General features: G+C 44.6%; 2 protein-coding genes across 3 annotated transcripts in view; one reads left to right on the top strand and one right to left on the bottom strand.

The window, feature by feature from the left end:
• LOC146561090 (zinc finger matrin-type protein 4) overlaps positions 1 to 18,046 on the top strand; it is a 74,444-nt gene extending 56,398 nt beyond the window's left edge. For both annotated transcript variants that reach the window (XM_085296860.1, XM_085296859.1), the window contains one exon: positions 17,058 to 18,046. In XM_085296860.1, coding sequence (XP_085152986.1) covers positions 17,058 to 17,079 — 22 coding nt within the window. In that variant the 3' untranslated portion in view covers positions 17,080 to 18,046. The remainder of the gene's footprint in view (positions 1 to 17,057) is intronic.
• LOC146561091 (E3 SUMO-protein ligase ZBED1-like) lies at positions 5,580 to 8,224 on the bottom strand. The gene is made up of 3 exons (XM_085296858.1): positions 6,928 to 8,224; positions 6,499 to 6,751; positions 5,580 to 6,328 (listed from the first exon to the last, which is right to left on the bottom strand). Exons 1-3 carry the CDS (start codon positions 8,043 to 8,045, stop codon positions 5,912 to 5,914), a joined length of 1,788 nt encoding a protein of 595 aa, XP_085152984.1. The 5' UTR covers positions 8,046 to 8,224; the 3' UTR covers positions 5,580 to 5,911.
• Positions 18,047 to 20,931: the final 2,885 nt, after the last annotated feature.

The raw sequence follows: 20,931 nt of genomic DNA, 5'->3' as shown, positions 1-20,931 counted from the left end.
ATTCAGGGGAATTCATGGTCTACACAGAGACTGCAAATTGTCCAGGTCCTCTGTCTAAAAAAATAAACCCCAATCATCACTGCTTCACCACTGCGTTTCACAGTTGGCATGAGGTAGTCGTGCTAATATGCTGTGTTTGATTTTCACCAGGCTTCTTCACTTTGGTCTTGTCTGTTCAAAAGACATTGTTCCAGAAGTTCTGTGCTTTGCTCTGTACTTTGCTTACCTAAGGCGCGCTGCCATGTCCTTTTTGGACAGAACAGGCTTTAAACTGACAGCCCTACCGAACAAGCCATACTTATTCAGTCTTCTTGTAATGTACTGTCATAAGGTTTAACATTTATCATGTTAACTGATGCCTGAACAGTCTGAGATGCCACTCTTGGGTTTTCTTTAAGTATTGCTGTGAATTTGCTGGAACGTCCACTCCTGGAGAAATTGTAGCACTGTGCTACAAACACACACCTAAATGCTCCAGAGCAGCAAAGTACCCCTGACTTTATAGAGGTGCTCACACTTGCTGATAATCACTCAATCATATGATTGGCAGGATCAGGCTCCAGTGTGTGTATGTGTGTGTGCGCGTGTGTGTAGTTCAACAGAAGAAGTGTAGCGGCTTGACCATTTATAATGCAAAAATATTCGAAATTACCATCTTCTGTTTTTTTCTTGCTACCGTATGCAAAGTAAAGTATGCAAAAGTCCACGAGAGGGCCTTTATAGCACAAGCAATTTAAAAGTGTGACAGCTGTGAGCCCTTGTGGCGTTATTGCGTGCACATGCTAAATTCTGGAGTCTATGAAAGCAAAAAACTGGTACTGTAAAAAGAGTCCTGCCAGCTCTGTTGCACTGCTGTTATCGATCCTCTGGGAAACAGAGAACAAGACCGAAGGTTCCACCTCATCAGTCTCACTTCCTCTGCCTTCACCCAGTCACTCAGATGAAACAGAAAACAGCCGCCTGAATGTATGTGTGTGTGTGTGTGTGTGTGTGTGTGTGTGTGTGTGTGTGTGTGTGTGTGTGTGTGTGTGTGTGTGTGTGTAACCAATAAATCTCTGTTACGCACATCTCCTAACTGTTTCTACATCAGCACGCTTACCATTTTAGCCTTCGCAATAAAAGTGTAGCATCAGGTTTGAGTATGACAGAAAATATTCCATTTTCAGGTTTTATTGTGCTAAAACGTTTGAAAAGTATTTTCCTGCTGACATAAAAGTGCAAACGCAGTTCTATGCACACACCAAGGCTGCAGCACGAATAAAAGACCAGACAACTTCTAAGGAATTGCTAGTTTAGATATGAATGAGGGCAGTGCGTTTTTTTCCTTTGCTTTAGTTGGTTTTGTTGGCTGGCTGGCACATGGCTTGAGTACAAATGTTTTTACCAAGTCTGTTTCCTTAAAAAAAGAAGCTGTCAAGATGAAATGTCTTTTATATTTTTGTGCATCCCCTCGACCCCAAAAAGGATGAGCAGAGGAGAATGGATAGATGGATGGATGTTGAAATATGAAAAAAAAAAAACATGCAAAGGAATCTTCTATGATTGTTCCTTTCACAGGACTGGATGGACAAGACTTTGGCAAACTTATGTGCAATCTTACACCCTAAGTTTAAATCTGTGTGTGTGTGTGTGTGTGTGTGTGTGTGTGTGTGTGTGTGTGTGTGTGTGTGTGTGTGTGTGTGTGTGTGTGTGTGTGTGTGTGTGTGTGTGTTATTTCACACTCAGGATGAGCTTTGGCTTGTGTAAGGAGCTTTCCAAAAAGCACGGCTGACAGCGGCAGGGGATTAGCTCTCACCGAAGAAACATCCATGAAAAATGCGTGTGTGCGTCTGTGTCTGTTTCTGGGGAGTTTGTGTACGAGCGTGTGCTGTTTGGCATTAGGAATGTGTCACCGTAAACAAGAGATTTCTGTATTCTTTAAACAGCTGGATGCATCAACCTGCCAGCTCTGCTTATCAGTACTGCCTGTTTCATACACAGTCAGCTGCAGGTCAGTTGAAATGCTGCAGAGTCCAAGCAGTTGCTTCAGACTGGCTGTTGTAATTGGACCTGTACAGGATGATAACAGCAGAGATATAACTTAATAAACTGGATGGAAGGCTTCCACACTTTACAGTATGTTGCAATTAAATTGATGCACCAAGCTGGCCAGGAGATAGAGACACAAGTAGGCAGCAGACAGAACCGAAACAGACAGATGAGCATTAGATCCCCGTGTTGGTTTCTAACTCGACTACTGCGTGCTAATGGCTAAGTAGAAAAAAGTGAAAATTAAAGAAGGAACATAAGGCCATCAGCCGACAAAAGCTGAGCTGGGATTTTTTGCAGCCCTACTGCTGTGCAAAAATCTGGGAAGTCTTCGCATGATGGGAAGCAGCTCCCAGCAGAGACTGCAAGCCTGCACTCGTAGCACGGGTAATATGAGATCAACTTTTAAAACTTCTATGCAACTTTTTGCCCCACAAAAAAAAAATCATTTTGATGGCTGACATACAACACAAGTTAATCTAATGCAGATGTAGCCTGTATATGCTACAAATACAAAGCCGAAGATTATAAATGACTGAATTAATTACTAGGATGTAAAAATAAAGAAATAGTTTGTTGTGAAGTGTGCAGGAGGAACTGAGTAGTCTCCCATCCTGAGCAGGTCTGGTTGTACGGCTTCTTTGTATTGCTGCCAGTTAGCAGCAGGGTGAACGGACTTTGGACGGTTTTCCATGAAGAAGCAGGAGTCAGCTACTTTTGAATCTTGGTCCAGATGTGCCGGTACACAGACACACTATAGTATTTATCAGTTATTTACTCTACGGGTATAACTTCCTGTTTACTGTGAACTGTTTGTCAAGGATTTGCACTAGAAACACTAATTTTTCAGAAAGTTGTCAATTGCAAGAAACAGCCAAATACACCAGCACTAATGTGTCATATTTACCCTTTTATAATACAAATATTGCATTATTTACAGTTTCCACAAAAGAGATTTTATATTACGCAGTAAGTAAACATAAATAAAATTCACTATGATGGGTTTCAGGGCTGTCAAAATTGGCAACAAAATCATATTTTTAATCTTTAATTGTTTTATTTTACATCCATTAAGTTAGCTCATGTATTTAATTGCTTTACTCTTAGTATTAACTATTATTTATTTATAAAAAACTTCCAGGAAAGGTTAGAGCCAGATAACTGTTTTGAGTTTACACCTTTTACCTTCAGTTCGTCAGCTTATGTTCTCTAATTAAAGCCAGCTAAATTATTCACTGCTCTCTCTCTGTGTGTGTCTTTACTCCTGCTGAGATGTGTCTGAAGACTGGAGCAGTGAGAGCTGCATTAGGTGTGCACCACACAGTTGTTCAAAGTTGACCAACACAGTATGTGCTGTTGCAGGATAGCACTCAGTTAACAAGCCAGAAACTTTGCCTCTATCTCATTTTTTAATATTTTTATTATATATATTTTTTTTTCTTTTTTTTTTTTGGCCTGTCCCGTTTGGCTCTTTTGCCATCAGAATTGTTGTCTAAAGGCAAAGAAAGATGCCCAACGGATTTACTTTACCAAATTGACCATCCCAGCCTTGCCATAATGGTCCATTTGATTCACCTTTTATTGTTTATTTTATTTTCACTTACTGAATACGGGACAGACTTGACTGGGGGAAAGAAGGGGAGAAAGAAAGAGGGAAAGAGAAACAGCTGAGAAGAGGGACGGGGGAGAAGGGCAAAAGACAAAAACCAACAGAATGAGCAGAAAGAAAAAAAAATGCATATATCAATCACCTGGATCACCTGCTGAGAAAGAAAAAAGAAAACAAGCAGAAGAGAACAAGAGTAATAGAATAAACAACATCACAATGATATATGGGAATATGACAGTAAATACTAAATATTAAACATTATTGTGCAGCACATAAGATCAACAGAACACAGTGTGCTTTGAGGTAGGAGCCAAAAAGGGTGTAGTTTGTGGGTGTGATCACTCGTGTGTACACCTGTGAGCATGGACGCGTTTGTTTTTTGTTTTTTAAAAGGTTCCTTCATGTAATGATCTGCTAGAGGGTGTGGGGGGGCCACAGCCCCGTCCTCCAGGGCATGAAGCAGGTATGGAGGAGATCAAAACTCCAGACATCCAGAGGCCCCCAGAACACAAGAGACCAAGGAAGACCAACAGAGGGGCAGCCGCGCCACTGTCCCAGTAAGAGCTGAGGAGAGTCCCAGATGAGGGCTCACTCAGCAGCCGCGGAGCAGAAACCAGGGGGAGTTGCAGTGACGCGCCCGTGAGCTCCGCCGGCAGCCAGCCGTGCCTGAGTGACCGAGCCCCAGGCCGAGAGGCCGGGGGCACCCCACCTCCGAAGTGGCCCGAGCAAGCCCCAGGCTCCAGGCCCCAATAAGCGGCCGCCAAGGAGTGAGCCGGTGTGTACCCGGACGCCCACCCCCGGACACAAAGAACCACCAACGCACCGATGTCTGAGGGAGTCCGCCACTGGCAGGGGAAGTGGTGGTAGGGGGAGATAGGCCTCCAAACCTTGGAGGGCCTGAGATGTCCCCAGAGAGGTGGCGCCTGACACCCAACCTGACATATAGACACAGAAATACAGGCACACACGTATACAAACATCCATTCCCACCCTCATGCTCTCATATACACTTACTCCACACTCAACCAACGTGGAGACAGACGTAAAGAGACGCTGTACACACGATCACACTCCCCAAGCGTACTCTACAAACCGGGTCTAGGTACCCTTGCCCCTGGAGGGGGGGGAACTGCCCCCAGACCCAGGTGGTGTTACCCTTTTCCCTGCGGTGGGGGGAGGCAGACCGCCCCGACTCCGCAGCAGCAGGGAGGCCCCACACTCCAGACCGCAGTCGGACGGCCAACTCCTCCTCCTAGCCCCCCCGCTCCAGCAGGTCGCAGAGAAAGCATTTTTTAATATTTTTATTATATATTTTAACGTGTTTTTCACAATTAAATGTCTGTCTTTTTAAATATTAATTAGTTCCTATAATCAAATCTAGAATATTAATCAACAGTACTACTTTGAGTGGTTTGGGCTTGCAAAACTTCTATTAAAGAACTCATAACTGACATAAAGACTACCTTAAAGGCTTTTTTAAGGCTATTTTCCAGTAAATATAAAGCATACTGACAGATCCAGATAAGATTCTATGTGTGTAAAGATACACTGAAAGTAAAAAGTAAACAAAGAAACGTCACTAATTACCTACTTGGAACCCACAAGTGAAAACCAAGTGCAGTAGAGTGTATTTCACTTGATGTGAGCTGTCAGTATGGTTATAATATATACTTATTCTCTGACCAATGACACTGCCTGAACTTTAACTGCCCATTTAATATTGTTTCCATTCACATCACCCACTAGGTTTGCATGGCCTTTGCTTTCTGGGCGCTTTGTTTTGATTAGTGCTGTCAAGAGATTTAAAAAAAAATAGAGATTAATTAATTATGATTTTTAATTAATTGATCTAATTAATCTCTTTTTTAATCTCACCTAAAAATAGCTGAGGAAAGCCCTCAACTTATTGTGGCAGACCAAAAGACTGATATAACAAAGAAAGTGACTTTATAAAGTCATTTATTGTTTAACAAACGTTAAACAGATGCAACCATTTACATACTGTTGTATTCTTTTGTAAAATAAGTGGAAAAATAAATACAAATAAAATCAAATAAATTAAGTGCTGCAAGTTAGCACATCAGAGTTGCTCTTTTCTGAGCAATACAGCACTGAAATTCCTCTGCTTCAGATAATGAAAAATAAAACTGACATTGCAGTGCTGCAAGTTAGCACATCAAAGTATTCTTCCATCACAAAAAAAAGTGCTGAACATCAAGCAATCTATTCTAGTAGGCTACAAATGACACAGCAGCTATGCTGACCACATGTGTCTCATTTCTTCTTCCTCAGCCAGTCGCTAAGACACACCAGCCTGGTAACATTTTCTGGAAGCAAGGCTGCCCTTTTCTTTTGCACTATGTGGCCTGCAAGGCTAAAGAGTCTCTCACAGGGTACAGAGGTAGCTGGGGAGGCCAGGTACTTTTGTGCTAGGACTGACAGCTTTTCATAGACTCCTGAGTGAGCATACCACCACTGCAGGGGACAGTCATCAATACTGATGCTGGGTTCTGCTCTGTAGCGCTGCAGCTCTCCAGACTCAATTCCATCTTCTGAGTCAGAGTCAGACCCCAGAAGGAGTTCGCTCCTCCTCTTCTTCTGAGCTGGTCCATCATCCTCTGTGGAGGGCTGGAGACTATCTGCTCTTCTGGGCTCTGCTGCCTGGAGCATATTCTCCAGAATGGTCCACACCTGAATGAATGAATGAATGAATGAATGAATGAATGAATGTGATTAAAACTAAGTGCTTTTTTTTTTTTTTTATTTAATCTTGTAAAGAACTTTGTGTTCCATATAATAAATAAAAGTTTGATTTGATAATGAATTGGACTCATTAGTCCAGCTTAACCTTATTGTCCTACCTGTTCCCTCTTTTCTCTTGGAAGACATTTCAAATCCTTAAACCGTGGAGCCAATGCTGTGGCCACCTCGAACCATATCTCGTTGCCATTAGCTCGTCGTGCTGCCAGATCCTTCTGGAAGGCATTCTTGAACTTCACCACGTAGGCAGGATCATCATCAGTAATGTCCATGACACGGTACAGATGGCGAAAAGCAGGCAGCACTACAGAGCAAGAGACGTAGGCCTCACCACCCAGCAGCCCTGTCACATACCTGCAGAGGTGGAGAGGTTTGCTAAATAAACCTAGCTGGATTCATTTAAATCAAAGTGTAACTGATTTCCAATTTAATTGTCCTTAAAAGTTCCTTGTTATGTTCATTAATTTTGATTTTACACATGTAACAGTAGTTTATATAATTAAAATGGGAAGGTGTTTATTTGAACTTACTTGCATGGTTCAAGCAGGAGCTCCAGCCTCTGCAGTTTCGCCCACTCAGCTTCGGTTGGCAAGACCAACCTGTGGTTCTGTTGGTCCAACGTAGCCTGGACAGCCTCTCGGTTACATAGGAGGCGTGAGACCATTGCGAGAGTCGAGTTCCACCTGGTGGGTACATCCTGTATAAGTTGATCGCTCTTCTTTCCAAGTGCTACTTGTTGTTGGTTAAGTTCTGTGGTACTCGCAGGGCTTTGTTTAAAATGACCAACAATCTTGCGGCACTTTGCCAGTACACCGACAAAACCACTGCTATCGAGACATACCGTGATGGTCCTCTGGAGAATGTGAGCATTGCAGGCGATGTGCTCATATGGAAGTGCTCTCATAGCAGCCAGCATGTTTGCTGCGCTGTCTGTGCCAATGGTGGATATCTTGTTTTCAATACCCCAGTCATTTGCTACCTTGAGGAACTGTTCGGCGCATTTATCAGCAAAGTGCCTGGTTTCTGTTCTCATGACGGTCAGTGCAAATGAGTTGAGGTTCCACTCACTATCAATAAAGTGTCCAGTCACCCCAAAATAGCTGTGGTTGCCAGCTGAGGTCCAGTGATCTCCGGTTATAGCAACACAGTTGGGAGAATCCTCCGCCAAAATCTCAAGTTTGTTTTTCTTTTCGCCGTCGTACATTTTGCTGATTTTGGTCGTTACTGTAGTCCTGCACGGCGGCTTGTATGACGGGTCATTGGACGCAATTTGCAACACCTCTGTCAATCCTTCGTCCTCTACTATATTTATCGGCCTACAGTTCATCGCTATCCACTTGGCAATAACATTAGTCAGCCTGTCGGTCGCAGACTTGCTCATACGAGGGGTATTCTCTAGTTTTGTTTGGCGAAAAGCTTTGCTCTGGCTTGCTATATTGCTAACGTCTTCACTGCTAGCTGTTGCTGCACTCGCGGCTGGGTGCTTTGCGTTGAGGTGATAGGCCAAACTTGAGCTGCTTCGGTGGTAAGCAAACTCCTTCTTACACTCTAGGCAGACCACTTTACCTTTGTCAATGGTGCCGTCGGGGCGTTTATGAAATACAAATTTCCCGTTCATTGGGCCAACAACTCTCAGATGCGCCTCCATATCCACACTGTAAGCTAATCACCACTTCTCACCTTGACCTCACGACGTGACTCCACCCCCAACAAGTCAAGCACAAGGAGCCCAGCACATAAAAACGGATTTTATAACATAGCAACTCTCATACAAAATCAATGACGTCAAGAGATTAAAAATTAGATTAACGAGATTAAAAAACATAACGCGCTAAATAACATTGTAATTAATTAATCGCAATTAACGCGATAATTTGACACCCCTAGTTTTGATATATTTCGACCTCTGGCTTGCTTTAATGTGTGTTTATGCTGATGTTGCCGTAGGCCCCAGAGGTATGATGGTGAGGTCTGGGACAATCCATTTAGCCTACTCACCCTGGTAATTATTTAGCGTCAGAGAACACAGACACAAAATAGACTAATGCACATTTAAAAGGGAAAGGCTCAGAGAGAGGGTGGCAACGACAGTTGGAGATTACAGTGCTTATTGTAAGATAAATCCCATGCAAATGGTTGACTTGTCGACCTGCTAATAGGCCAGGCTTGCTATATGCATGCATGTGTAATAGCCCCATCAATGTGTGTGTGCATCCTCTCACCGCTTGAGGCGAGGAAAAGGTTAATTCAGGATTCATCGGTTGGCTCTCGTCTCACATGCCCCCTCTGTCACACTTGAACACACACACACTCAGAGGTAGGCTCATGCCTTGGGCTCTTTTCATCTCCCCCAAAGGTATTTGTCCTTGTCTTCCCTTACACCTTTCACCCGAAAATCAGACAAACAGGCAGACTTTGTATGCAGACACACACACACGTACACACAAGCTTACGCATACACCGCCCTGGGTGTTGCTGTCCGTTAACTTAATAAGGTAAGGGTGAGTTTTATTTATTTGATTTTTATTTTTTTAGGGTGGTGGTTTGTGTTGGGGGATGGGGTTAGCCGGATCATGCGTGAACCATGACTCACATCGCTGCTCCCTTTGCAACTGCCACTGCTGAACTGTATACCTGACATGCAAAAACACACACACGCATCCAAAGCGTGCCAAGGTGACCTTCACATCCTCACCAACACCTCCCTCGGACACACAGGCTCGTGCACTGCTTCTGCCCTCTATCGCACACACATTCTCATCCCCATATATCTTACATCCCACATGTGTGGCCCTGGGAGAGATTATTGGATTAGTCTATTTATTAACGACCCCATCCACTCACAGACCGTGACCTTTATTTGTACCCCTTCCCCAGCTTCACCTTCTAGTGTCCTGCTGCTTTTCTTGGCTCTGTCATCTTTCCAGCCTTCATCGTTCTATTCCTCACCATGTAACACCTTGCTCATACACTGGACTAATAAAAGTATGGCAGGGCTTTTTTCAAGGATAGTCATCACCACTAAAATGTTTTCTTGACTGGATAAAATTGATTCAATCATAATAAATATTTTTTTGTTAGGTAAACGTTAAAAAGAAACAGAAAAGCGCTTACAAATTTACTATGTCAAAAGCACTCAATGTAAAAGTTGAAGGCATTATGCAAAAGGGAGGAACATGTTGGGTGTTTGTGTATTCACTACACACTCAGCAGATCCCTCGACCATGTTGCTCTATAGAAACCGCCAAGGGACATTTTCCAAACAATATGATAAATAACCTGGTAATTAATGGAAGCTGGGACCTGATTGAAACAAACTCTTTTGGTTTTTTTCAATCGAAGACTTGAGAAATGAACCCATGTTTTTAAACAATCAGTATACAGTACAGACACGGAGCCTAACAAGTTGCTGCTTGAAACAGCTTAAATAGAATATTGAGCAAACATAACATACAGACCTGAATTTAAACACAATTACAATTCCCTCACATTTACCCAGGGAAAATTTCAAACCATAATATAAATCCTAGAAACCATTCACAGCCTTTACTTTACTTAATTATTTTATGGAAAATAAAGCTCCCTGAATCAGTTATTACACTGCCCTTTATGAAATTGCTTTATACTTACAAGAAATAAATAAAGTATGCCACTGGCTTTCAAGCATCAGGGGAAAAAGCTCCTTGAGTAAAAAATATATATGTACCTCTCTCACCATAAGATGTGATAGAATTGCTCAAACATGCTATAGTGTGTATTAATTATTTTTTGTACAGGCATGACTTCCCTTTGAAGTGATTGTGAAATGTTTGGCACGGCTTTGCGCACTGCATGCACACATTTTTTAATTTTTAATTTTTTAATTTTTTTAAAAGGCTGCACTCCATATTGCATTATTAAACAACTGGAGACATGCCCTTCACATGGCAACCACAAGAAAACTGTGAAATAGGATGTTTTGACCTTGTGCATCACTGAACATGGTGCTAGCAATATTATTGTGCGTTCATATGAAAACCAACTGTAAAAGCTGAAGGACATGGGGTGGAAATTTATTGTGGATTTGCTGTAGTACATATTTGTGCCACCAGGTGGAGCCTGTCACTGTTGATGGAGTTAAAAGGTGTACCTGCTGACAGGTTGTAAATTGTAAAACACGTGAGTCTTCCTGCTAGTGAAGAAAAAAAACATCGTCCGCTTAACTGTACCAGTCTAATGATTTATTTAACACAAAGATTTTTAAAAAAGATCTGGTAGCTTTGTCGTTTAGCCAACTACCTGAGGCTGAAGCTAACAACCAATGAACTTATGCGATAGCAAGGTGAGTTCGTCTGTCCCTCCACAGAATGATTGGTCAGATGTTAGCAAAATGGCATTTGTACTGGATTTGACTTTTTAATGAATTGTGATTCTCATTAGTTTGTGCAATGCAGCCAACCAACAATAAAACGTATCACTGTCTTTCTGTACTTGACACATTAAAATAACCTGTAACCTGTGATGTATCATCAGCCGGATAAACATTGTCATCATTAACGGTAATAATGCTCTGGATCAAGAAAGAATGTTAAACATATGCTGATGGAACCTCCTAAAATATGAAGATTGCTTGAATAAATATCAGTCCACATCTGAGTGGTCGCAAGAATCAATAAATGTAAACTAATTAGAATCAACCGTAAACTGTAAACCTGATGTTAAATGAAGAAGGGATGCTACACAGTGGTGAGCATGGTCCTTTGAGACGTGTTCCTGCCATCAAATTCAAAATGGGTATTATTTATTTATTCAGAATAAATTGTTTATGCTGTATTTAAACGGCTGCATTTTGTTTTGTTCAGTGTCCCAAGTGCTTGTATTGGGATTTGTAGAATGGTCAAAACAAAAATCTCTGGATAAAATTATTTGTTTAGATAATTACTTTGTGTATCAATAACACCTTTTGTGTATGATGTTTACATATTTATGTAGAATGTACAAAGAATTTGGATTCAGGCCCTTTTTTTCTATCAGCTTACATCATTCTGTTGACTTTCTTTGACCCCTTCTTCTACCCCTGTCACAGGCTGGGTCTCCGACCCAGCACTTTGAGCTTTCTTTGTATTGTTCTCATTTTTTGAGATGTTGTTAGTTTTGTGGTATTTCCTATTTGCCTTTAGTTTAGGCAGTTATTGTTCCTGGGTTTTCTGTTTGAGTTCTTGCATTATTCATCACGTATTTGGTATGTTAAGTTTGTATTGTCATGTCTAGTTTTAGTGTTTCCTGTTTTATTCTGACAGTGTCATGTGTTCTTTGGTCATTGTATTTAGTTTCATTCCTCCTGGTCCTGTCATTAGATTCATGTCAGTCAGCTGTTTCCTCATGTGTCGCCACTTCCCCTGATCACCTCATGTCTGTATTTAAGCCTTTTGTTTTCTTCATGCCATTGTCAGTTCGTCTGTTTATTCTCACCAGAGTCATAGTCATAGCCTGTTTATTTTTCCACCTCGGTCATAGTTATAGTTTTTGGTCTTAGTACCTTTAGTGTTTTGTTTCTTAGTGTTTTGTCAGTTCAGTGTTTTGTTTCTTAGTGTTTTGCCTGTTTGCTTTGGTCTCTTGGTTCATTTCCTGCCGTCATCGCAATAAAGGTTCACTTTTCTGTTAATCATTACTATTCCTCGTCATCATCTGCTTTTGGGTCCTGTTTCCGCACACATCGGCGCACCCCGCCGTGACAGAACGAACTGACCAGTCATGGACCCAGCGGATTCTGCTCTCACCGAGTGTCTGGAGGAGACTGCTCGGATCCAAGCGATCCTCGACCGCTTCTTTACAGTGCCCGATTTGAAGAGCAAGCTAGTAATGATCAACGCTGCTGAAGCTATTATGGAGAGGGATCCCCGCCTTCTCCAGCTCCCGGACTCACCTGCCATCGTTGATGCCTTTACGAGGATAAAGGAGATGCTGCAGGCCCAGGGACTGTCGAGTCAGGAAATGGCTTCCAGCACCCACCAGTCACAACAACCCCACAATCAGTCATCTCCATTGCTGCCTCCGGAACCTGAGTGTGTTCGTGTCGGTTCGCTGAGATTCGCCGCAGCGTCACCACCTCTCAGCTCACCAGTTTCCACGCCCTCATCACAGTCTCGCCATACTCCTGTCACAGTTCAGCGCGAGGAAGCGCCGCACACCATAGACTTGGACGACGACGAGCGCCAGTCTATATTCTGCGCTCTCTTGGAGGAGGAGCTCCGGTGGAAGCCGTGGCTCATTCTGGAGCACGAGCACTCTTTCCGGGGAACTCGACTGGCTCTCGGGGGACCTCGGAGTTACCAGGGACTTCCACCCATCGCTCCGCCGTCTTCCACTCCTAAGAAAAAGCGGCGTGCGCGCCACCGACGCTCCGTATCACAAACGCAAGTGAGTGATTACATTTTGGCTCCTCATGTTTTCTCTCAGGAAGTTGTTGAAATTGACACTACTTTTCCGGTTAATGAGCCCGGCTATACAGAGACTGTTTGCCCTGGAAAAGCTAGCCATCAGGCTCAGCTAAGCTGCTGTGGTACTGCTATCCAGGCCGGTCTGGAGCCAGAGACGGAGGTACAGCTGGTGCGGCCAATTTCAGTGTCAGCCGGAGGGCCCGGGGAGCCCGTCCGGCCTCATGTTTCGTCTGCTGGAGGTTCAGGAGAACCCAGCCAGCTTCATGCTTCATTTGCTGGAGGTTCAGGAGAACCCAGCCAGCTTCATGTTCTGTCTGCTGGAGGTTCAGGAGAACCCAGCCAGCCTCATGTTTCGTCTGCTGGAGGTTCAGGAGAACCCAGCCAGCTTCATGCTTCGTCTGCTGAAGGTTCAGGAGAACCCAGCCAGCTTCATGCTTCGTTTGCTGGAGGTTCAGGAGAACCCAGCCAGCTTCATGCTTCGTCTGCTGGAGGTTCAGGAGAACCCAGCCAGCTTCATGCTTCGTTTGCTGGAGGTTCAGGAGAACCCAGCCAGCTTCATGCTTCGTTTGCTGGAGGTTCAGGAGAACCCAGCCAGCTTCATGCTTCGTCTGCTGGAGGTTCAGGAGAACCCAGCCAGCTTCATGCTTCGTTTGCTGGAGGTTCAGGAGAACCCAGCCAGCTTCATGCTTCGTCTGCTGGAGGTTCAGAAGAATCCAGCCAGCTTCATGCTTCATTTGCTGGAGGTTCAGGAGAACCCAGCCAGCTTCATGTCTCGTCTGCTGGAGGTTCGGGAGAACCCAGCCAGCTTCATGTCTCGTCTGCTGGAGGTTCGGGAGAACCCAGCCAGCTTCATGTTTCGTCTGCTGAAGGTTCAGGAGAACCACATCAGCCTCGCCATGTCCAGCCTCACGCCACGTCTGCTGGCGGGCCCAAGGAGCCCGTCCAGCCTCACGCCACGTCTGCTGGCGGGCCCGAGGAGCCCGTCCAGCCTCACGCCACGTCTGCTGGCGGGCCTGAGGAGCCCGTCTGGCCACCTTCTGCTTCACCACCTGTGGCTGCCTCACTGTCACCTGGTTCTGCCTCTGCTACGCCAGGACCAGCTCCAGCCTGTGCTTCGTCAGCCGCAGCTCCAGCCTGTGCTTCGTCAGCCGCAGCTCCAGCCTGTGCTTCGTCAGCCGCAGCCTCAGAGCCTTCGTCCTCGCCTGGTCCGGCTTCAGCCTCAGAGTCTTCGTCCTCGCCTGGTCCGGCTTCTGCATCAGCTGCTCCTGCTCCACCTGGTCCGGCTCCGGCATCAGCTGCTCCTGCTCCACCTGGTCCGGCTCCGGCTTCAGCCTCAGAGTCTTCGTCCTCGCCTGGTCCGGCCTCGGCTTCAGCCTCAGAGTCTTCGTCCTCGCCTGGTCCGTCCTCGTCAGAGTCTTCGTCCTCGCCTGGTCCGTCCTCGTCAGAGTCTTCGTCCTCGCCTGGTCCGTCCTCGTCAGAGTCTTCAGCCTCGCCTGGTCCGGCCTCTGCCTGTGCTTCTGCTACGCCTGGTCCGGCCTCTGCCTGTGCTTCAGCGTCACCTGGTCCGGCCTCAGCCTCTGCTTTAGCGTCACCTGGTCCTGTGCCCTCCAAGCCTCGGCCGGTACGCCTGACACTTGGGCGCCGCCGCCGCCTTCCGCACGGCCGGCCACCTGAACTGTTTCTACGCCGTTGCCGTCCGCACGGTCGGCCGCCTGAACTGTTTCTACGCCGTTGCCGTCCGCACGGTCGGCCGCCTGAACTGTTTCTACACCGTTGCCGTCCGCACGGTCGGCCCCCTGAACGGTTTCCATGTCGCCACCATTGCCGTCCGCACGGTCGGCCCCCTGAACGGTTTCCATGTCGCCACCTGTGCCGTCCGCACGGTCGGCCCCCTGAACGGTTTCCATGTCGCCACCATTGCCGTCCGCACGGACGGCCCCCGGAACTGTTCGACCATGGACTTCTGTGCCGTCGGCCTCCGGGCCGGCCCCCTGATCACATGAACTATGATTTTCTGGACCGTCACCCTCCGGGTCGGCCCCCTGAGGAGTCATGAACTGTTCCCTGCGCTCCTGTGATTTTGATGGACGTTTTGTTTTTGGTTTTTTTTGGCCTTGTTTCTGGCCCTCCGTCCTGGACCCCCACCGCCCGCCCTTGGTGGGTTGTTTTTGGTTTTGTTTTTCGAGGTTTTAGGGCGTCTGGAATCCGCCCTTGAGGGGGGGGCTCTGTCACAGGCTGGGTCTCCGACCCAGCACTTTGAGCTTTCTTTGTATTGTTCTCATTTTTTGAGATGTTGTTAGTTTTGTGGTATTTCCTATTTGCCTTTAGTTTAGGCAGTTATTGTTCCTGGGTTTTCTGTTTGAGTTCTTGCATTATTCATCACGTATTTGGTATGTTAAGTTTGTATTGTCATGTCTAGTTTTAGTGTTTCCTGTTTTATTCTGACAGTGTCATGTGTTCTTTGGTCATTGTATTTAGTTTCACTCCTCCTGGTCCTGTCATTAGATTCATGTCAGTCAGCTGTTTCCTCATGTGTCGCCACTTCCCCTGATCACCTCATGTCTGTATTTAAGCCTTTTGTTTTCTTCATGCCATTGTCAGTTCGTCTGTTTATTCTCACCAGAGTCATAGTCATAGCCTGTTTATTTTTCCACCTCGGTCATAGTTATAGTTTTTGGTCTTAGTACCTTTAGTGTTTTGTTTCTTAGTGTTTTGTCAGTTCAGTGTTTTGTTTCTTAGTGTTTTGCCTGTTTGCTTTGGTCTCTTGGTTCATTTCCTGCCGTCATCGCAATAAAGGTTCACTTTTCTGTTAATCATTACTATTCCTCGTCATCATCTGCTTTTGGGTCCTGTTTCCGCACACATCGGCGCACCCCGCCGTGACAACCCCACAGTGTTTTCGCTCTGCCCCTCCCACCTTGTTGCCCTCCCGCCCCTCCTTGCTGCTACCTGTCCCCTCAGAGAGAACAATACAAGCTACCAGAGTCGTGCCCTCCACTCTTCAGAGAATCTAACGTGCTAGATGAGTCCTGACAGACCAGACAGGGTGTAGAGGCCACTGTTTTAACAGCCATTACCGGAATAGGTGCTGACAGCTATGGTGCCCATGAATCCTCTCTCTTTCTCTCACTCCATTTCAGCTGGCAACGTGTGTGTGTGTTTCTGTGTGAGCGGAGGAGATGCTGGGTGGGTGGGGACAACAGCCCAATTAGGACAGGAATGACAGTTTAACAAGGACTGAGCTGAAAATGGTGGAATTTGTTGTGGTTTTCGGGGGACACGTTGTCAGACTCAGACTGATACAGACGTATGAAGCCAAACATCTCATTTTCACTTGACTTTTATCTCAGTTTGTAGAAGTTTAGCTCATACTGGAGAGAAAACCTCTCAAAACAGCATCATGAAAGTTAAAAGGCACCTCAAACTGACGTGAGAAACAATTACACAACAGCGTTGCCGAGATGAAGGAAGTGTTGCGCATTATTGTTGAGATTTCTGCTATGACATTTAGAAAAGTGAAATACCAAGCACTCATTTCATTTTCTCAATATCAGCTGTGGGATTTCTCAAGAATCGAGTCCTTTGAACACCCTGCCCTAAAAATGCCTACTCAGTTAGGTGTGTGTTGCGTGGCGTGATCTTCAATCCGATTTATCTCCTTGTTTTAATTAAATGCGGCATGTTTGCCGCCACACTTGCTTTGTTTCGTGGCGATAAAGCCGCAGAACGCAGCCGCAGCAGCCGTCATCATGAAAAACAATCAGCGGTTCAAGATAAAGGCTAAATCCACAGTAATTACCGCACCTTAAACATGAGGGTTTATGCTCGTATCTTTCCTCTTTGTTTCAATTTGGAGTATAGCCAGATAGAAGGCTGCTGTAATTATGAGAAGATTGTGAAACCGGATTATTGGTTAATGCTTTACATAAAGTCGAGCTGTCATTCCCGGTAAAAGGGAATTCTTTTCAGTGCAGCAGATAATACGATATAATAACAGCAATCCAAGGTTACAATGTCTCGTTATATTACAAATGACAACTGCGCTATATGAAAAACGGCACGAGACGCGGATTTACAGGTAAATTAAATTGCTTCCACGGGACCAAACATATCAGACACTAAAATATCTTTCGCCCCATGGGCTTGATATTCCCTGTGGTTAAAGAGCCCTGTCTTGTCGGATCTGCCTATGTCAGAGACAGAACACGACTAACAAATTCTTTTCTGTGTTTTGTTTTCAGCCTGAAGCAACACCAGCAGTAAGTCAGAGAGACAGGCCACTCTGGAAAGAAGAAGTGATGAAGACAGAGATTATTGGAATAAACAACTTCCGAAAAGAGGACTTGTCTTAGTATGCGAGAGTATGCGAAAGTCGTGCAGTGCAACTTCAGTATGCGTGTGTTTGTGTATATAGCCTATATGTGTGTCATAGGCACTTATGCACACATCTGCAGTACGAGTGCGTGGGTCATTGTGAGTGTGTTAATTTCTATCTTTAATCAAAAAATAATATATCTTTGAGATCTATTCAGCACCTTCAACGAGCTCTAAACACCGGCGTCCGTCAGAAGACCTGCGGCTGTGTATTGCCATGTAATTCCAGTGTGAACCACAATCCTGAAATTGAAATGATGTCAGCGCATTGCTCGGAGTGGTGAAAACCATGACAATGATCGTCACAGAACAGCAGTTACAGTAACCATGTAACTAGCAGTCCCCCGCCCCCAAGTGCTCTGACCGTGAACCAAGTCTGACCAGAATCTTGTGTTTCAACGTGTATTTAATATGCAGTGATGCTGACGGTGCCGTGAGCGCGGCTCACTTTCAGACCACTTGAGACCTACTCAGGCCCAGACTTTCAAGGACAAGAAACTTCCCGATGACCTCAGCCATTGCAGATTGCATGAATTTCCATAACTTCAAAAAGCTGTTGGTTTGAATCTAGTGTTGTCTACCAATTGCGGATGTGCCACTTTGAAACTCATTTTCACATATGCCAAAATAATCAAAACCTGAAGATTAAAAGGGAGAGAAAAGTAGCAAAGAAACTATTGAACTTCTGCTCTGAAGAGGGTCTGTGCAACTCTGTGAATCATTTACTGCTCAAAACATTCCCATAGCACTAAATACTGATGTCAGATGCAGTCTGGAGGTGATAAAAAAAATCTTTCTGAGAAGGGCAACATGTACAGTGGGGCAAAAAAGTATTTAGTCAGCCATCGATTGTGCAAGTTCCCCCACTTAAAATGATGACAGAGGTCAGTAATTTGCACCAGAGGTACACTTCAACTGTGAGAGACAGAATGTGAAAAAAAAATCCATGAATCCACATGGTAGGATTTGTAAAGAATTTATTCGTAAATCAGGGTGGAAAATAAGTATTTGGTCACCTCAAACAAGGAAAATCTCTGGCTCTCACAGACCTGTAACGTCTTCTGTAAGAAGCTTTTCCGTCCCCCACTCGTTACCTGTATGAATGGCACCTGTTTGAACTCATCATCTGTATAAAAGACACCTGTCCACAGCCTCAAACAGTCAGACTCCAAACTCCGCCATGGCCAAGACCAAAGAGCTTTCGAAGGACACCAGGAAAAGTATTGTAGACCTGCACCAGACTGGGAAGAGTGAATCTACAATAGGCAAGCAGCTTGGTGTGAAAAAATCAACTGTGGGAGCAATCATCAGAAAATGGAAGACATACAAGACCACTGATAATCTCCCTCGATCTGGGGCTCCACGCAAGATCTCATCCCGTGGGGTCAAAATGATCATGAGAACGGTGAGCAAAGATCCCAGAACCACACGGGGGGACCTGGTGAATGACCTGCAGAGAGCTGGGACCAAAGTAACAAAGGTCACCATCAATAACACACTACAACGGCAGGGAATCAAATCCCGCAGTGCCAGACGTGTTCCGCTGCTGAAGCCAGTGCATGTCCAGGCCCGTCTGAAGTTTGCCAGAGAGCACATGGATGATACAGCAGAGGATTGGGAGAATGTCATGTGGTCAGATGAAACCAAAGTAGAACTTTTTGGTATAAACTCAACTCGTCGTGTTTGGAGGAACAAGAATACTGAGTTGCATCCCAAGAACACCATACCTACTGTGAAGCATGGGGGTGGAAACATCATGCTATGGGGCTGTTTTTCTGCCAAGGGGACAGGACGACTGATCCGTGTTAAGGACAGAATGAATGGGGCCATGTATCGTGAGATTTTGAGCCAAAACCTCCTTCCATCAGTGAGAACTTTGAAGATGAAACGAGGCTGGGTCTTCCAACATGACAATGATCCAAAACACACCGCCCGGGCAACAAAGGAGTGGCTCCGTAAGAAGCATTTGAAAGTCCTGGAGTGGCCTAGCCAGTCTCCAGACCTCAACCCCATAGGAAATCTGTGGCGGGAGTTGAAAGTCCGTGTTGCTCGGCGACAGCCCCAAAACATCTCTGCTCTCGAGAAGATCTGCATGGATGAATGGGCCAAAATACCAGCTACTGTGTGTGCAAACCTGGTAAAGACCTATAGTAAACGTTTGACCTCTGTTATTGCCAACAAAGGTTATGTTACAAAGTATTGAGTTGTATTTTTGTTATTGACCAAATACTTATTTTCCACCCTGATTTACGAATAAATTCTTTACAAATCCTACCATGTGGATTCATGGATTTTTTTTTCACATTCTGTCTCTCACAGTTGAAGTGTACCTCTGGTGCAAATTACTGACCTCTGTCATCATTTTAGGTGGGGGAACTTGCACAATCGGTGGCTGACTAAATACTTTTTTGCCCCACTAGATATGTTTTTTATTTTTCTGTTACTGCCAGAATAAAGAAACTTCACACTTATGTAGCAGCCACTGTACAATACAACTGGGGTGTAATTCAATGCATGCAAAGTGTAGAACATTGCATTCACTTGCCTTCTTGAAACCTACTTCTCGCGCATTTTGGTAATAGCGCTGCTTTGTAGTGATAGCTAGGTAATGAATTAATGCACATGCTTGTACCTGAACAAAGAAATCACCTTTTAGTGCTGAACTGCCTTCATCTCAACATCTTACCAATTCATCAAAAAAATAAAGAGGAGAGCCTTTTTAGATATTAGTCCAGTAACCACTGCACAACAACCTCATTCGTAAGTGTCTTCAGGCTGAAAAGTGTATTTAAACAATGGTCTGTAGCACCACAAGAAGACGTGCTCCACTTTCCCATGCTGGCACATCACATTGGCTATGAGCAGGGGAAAAGACTGAGAAATACAGCAGTCAATGCAAAGCTACCCTCTGTTTGTTCTTGTTGGTCATCTGTAAACACATTAAAAGGTTGTTGCTTTTCTATTTTGCTTATTTCGCGGTGAAGAGAGTGAACTACATATTACTTGATTAGAAACTATTTTTCTTCTGCAGATATATGGTTGAGATATATGGTTTTTATGCAATCGTGCTAATAGTAACAACCATACAATGTGGGTTTGAAGTGAAATAGTTCAACAAAGCAAAAAAAGCGGTTTGTGTAAATAAAGCAGTAGCGACAGGTGAAGTTCGTGTTTTTAGTAGTACAGGATTTTTGTATTCATAGTGTTTATCTCCACTGAGCCACAGATGATAAGCGAAATGTTTCTTATATTATTGAAAAATACAAATATGTTGGCACTGGGATGAGAGTCTTTTGTTGGGTCATGTTTTTCATAGATAAACATAAGTGAAAATAAAGTAATGGTGACTCAAAGAGTCGGCGATGATGGACCAAAACTCTGTGTTTGGAAGCCAGTGAGTCATCACATTCATTTAGAGGGATTCTGATAGCCGTCATTTTCGTGAGGAAAACTGCAGTCGCTATAAAGACAGTCCCTGCAGAGAAACATCTGAAATGCCAGTGGATTCCTAAAGCTGCCAAAACAACAAAGTGGGACTACAAACCGCTGGATATTTTTATACCATAACAAAACCACAAAAACAAGAAGTCTGTTTCTTGCTTGTCGATGTGCATCATGACTGTTCTGATGACTATTTACACTGACTTCATTCTTTCAAACACTAGTGTATTCACAATAGGAGTGATGTCTGTGTGTGACAATATCACAGTCTGTGCAGATGATGACTGCGCCATGAGTCAC

Source organism: Mchenga conophoros, linkage group LG13 (assembly GCF_057382185.1).
Source record: "Mchenga conophoros isolate Kocher_MC1m ecotype Shallow Benthic linkage group LG13, M_conophoros_male_GT1.1, whole genome shotgun sequence".
In the NCBI taxonomy this organism is placed as follows: domain Eukaryota; kingdom Metazoa; phylum Chordata; class Actinopteri; order Cichliformes; family Cichlidae; genus Mchenga; species Mchenga conophoros.
This window is presented reverse-complemented; position numbering and strand designations above follow the sequence as displayed.

What these genes read in the sequence shown, in the direction of transcription:
- LOC146561091 (XM_085296858.1), bottom strand. Translation starts at nt 8,045, where the DNA reads ATGGAGGCGCATCTGAGAGTTGTTGGCCCAATGAACGGGAAATTTGTA. An exon ending in CTCCTGCTTGAACCATGCAA is followed by an intron (nt 6,752 to 6,927) that starts GTAAGTTCAAAT and finishes CCACCTCTGCAG; the next exon opens with GTATGTGACAGGGCTGCTGG. An exon ending in CAAGAGAAAAGAGGGAACAG is followed by an intron (nt 6,329 to 6,498) that starts GTAGGACAATAA and finishes TCATTCATTCAG; the next exon opens with GTGTGGACCATTCTGGAGAA.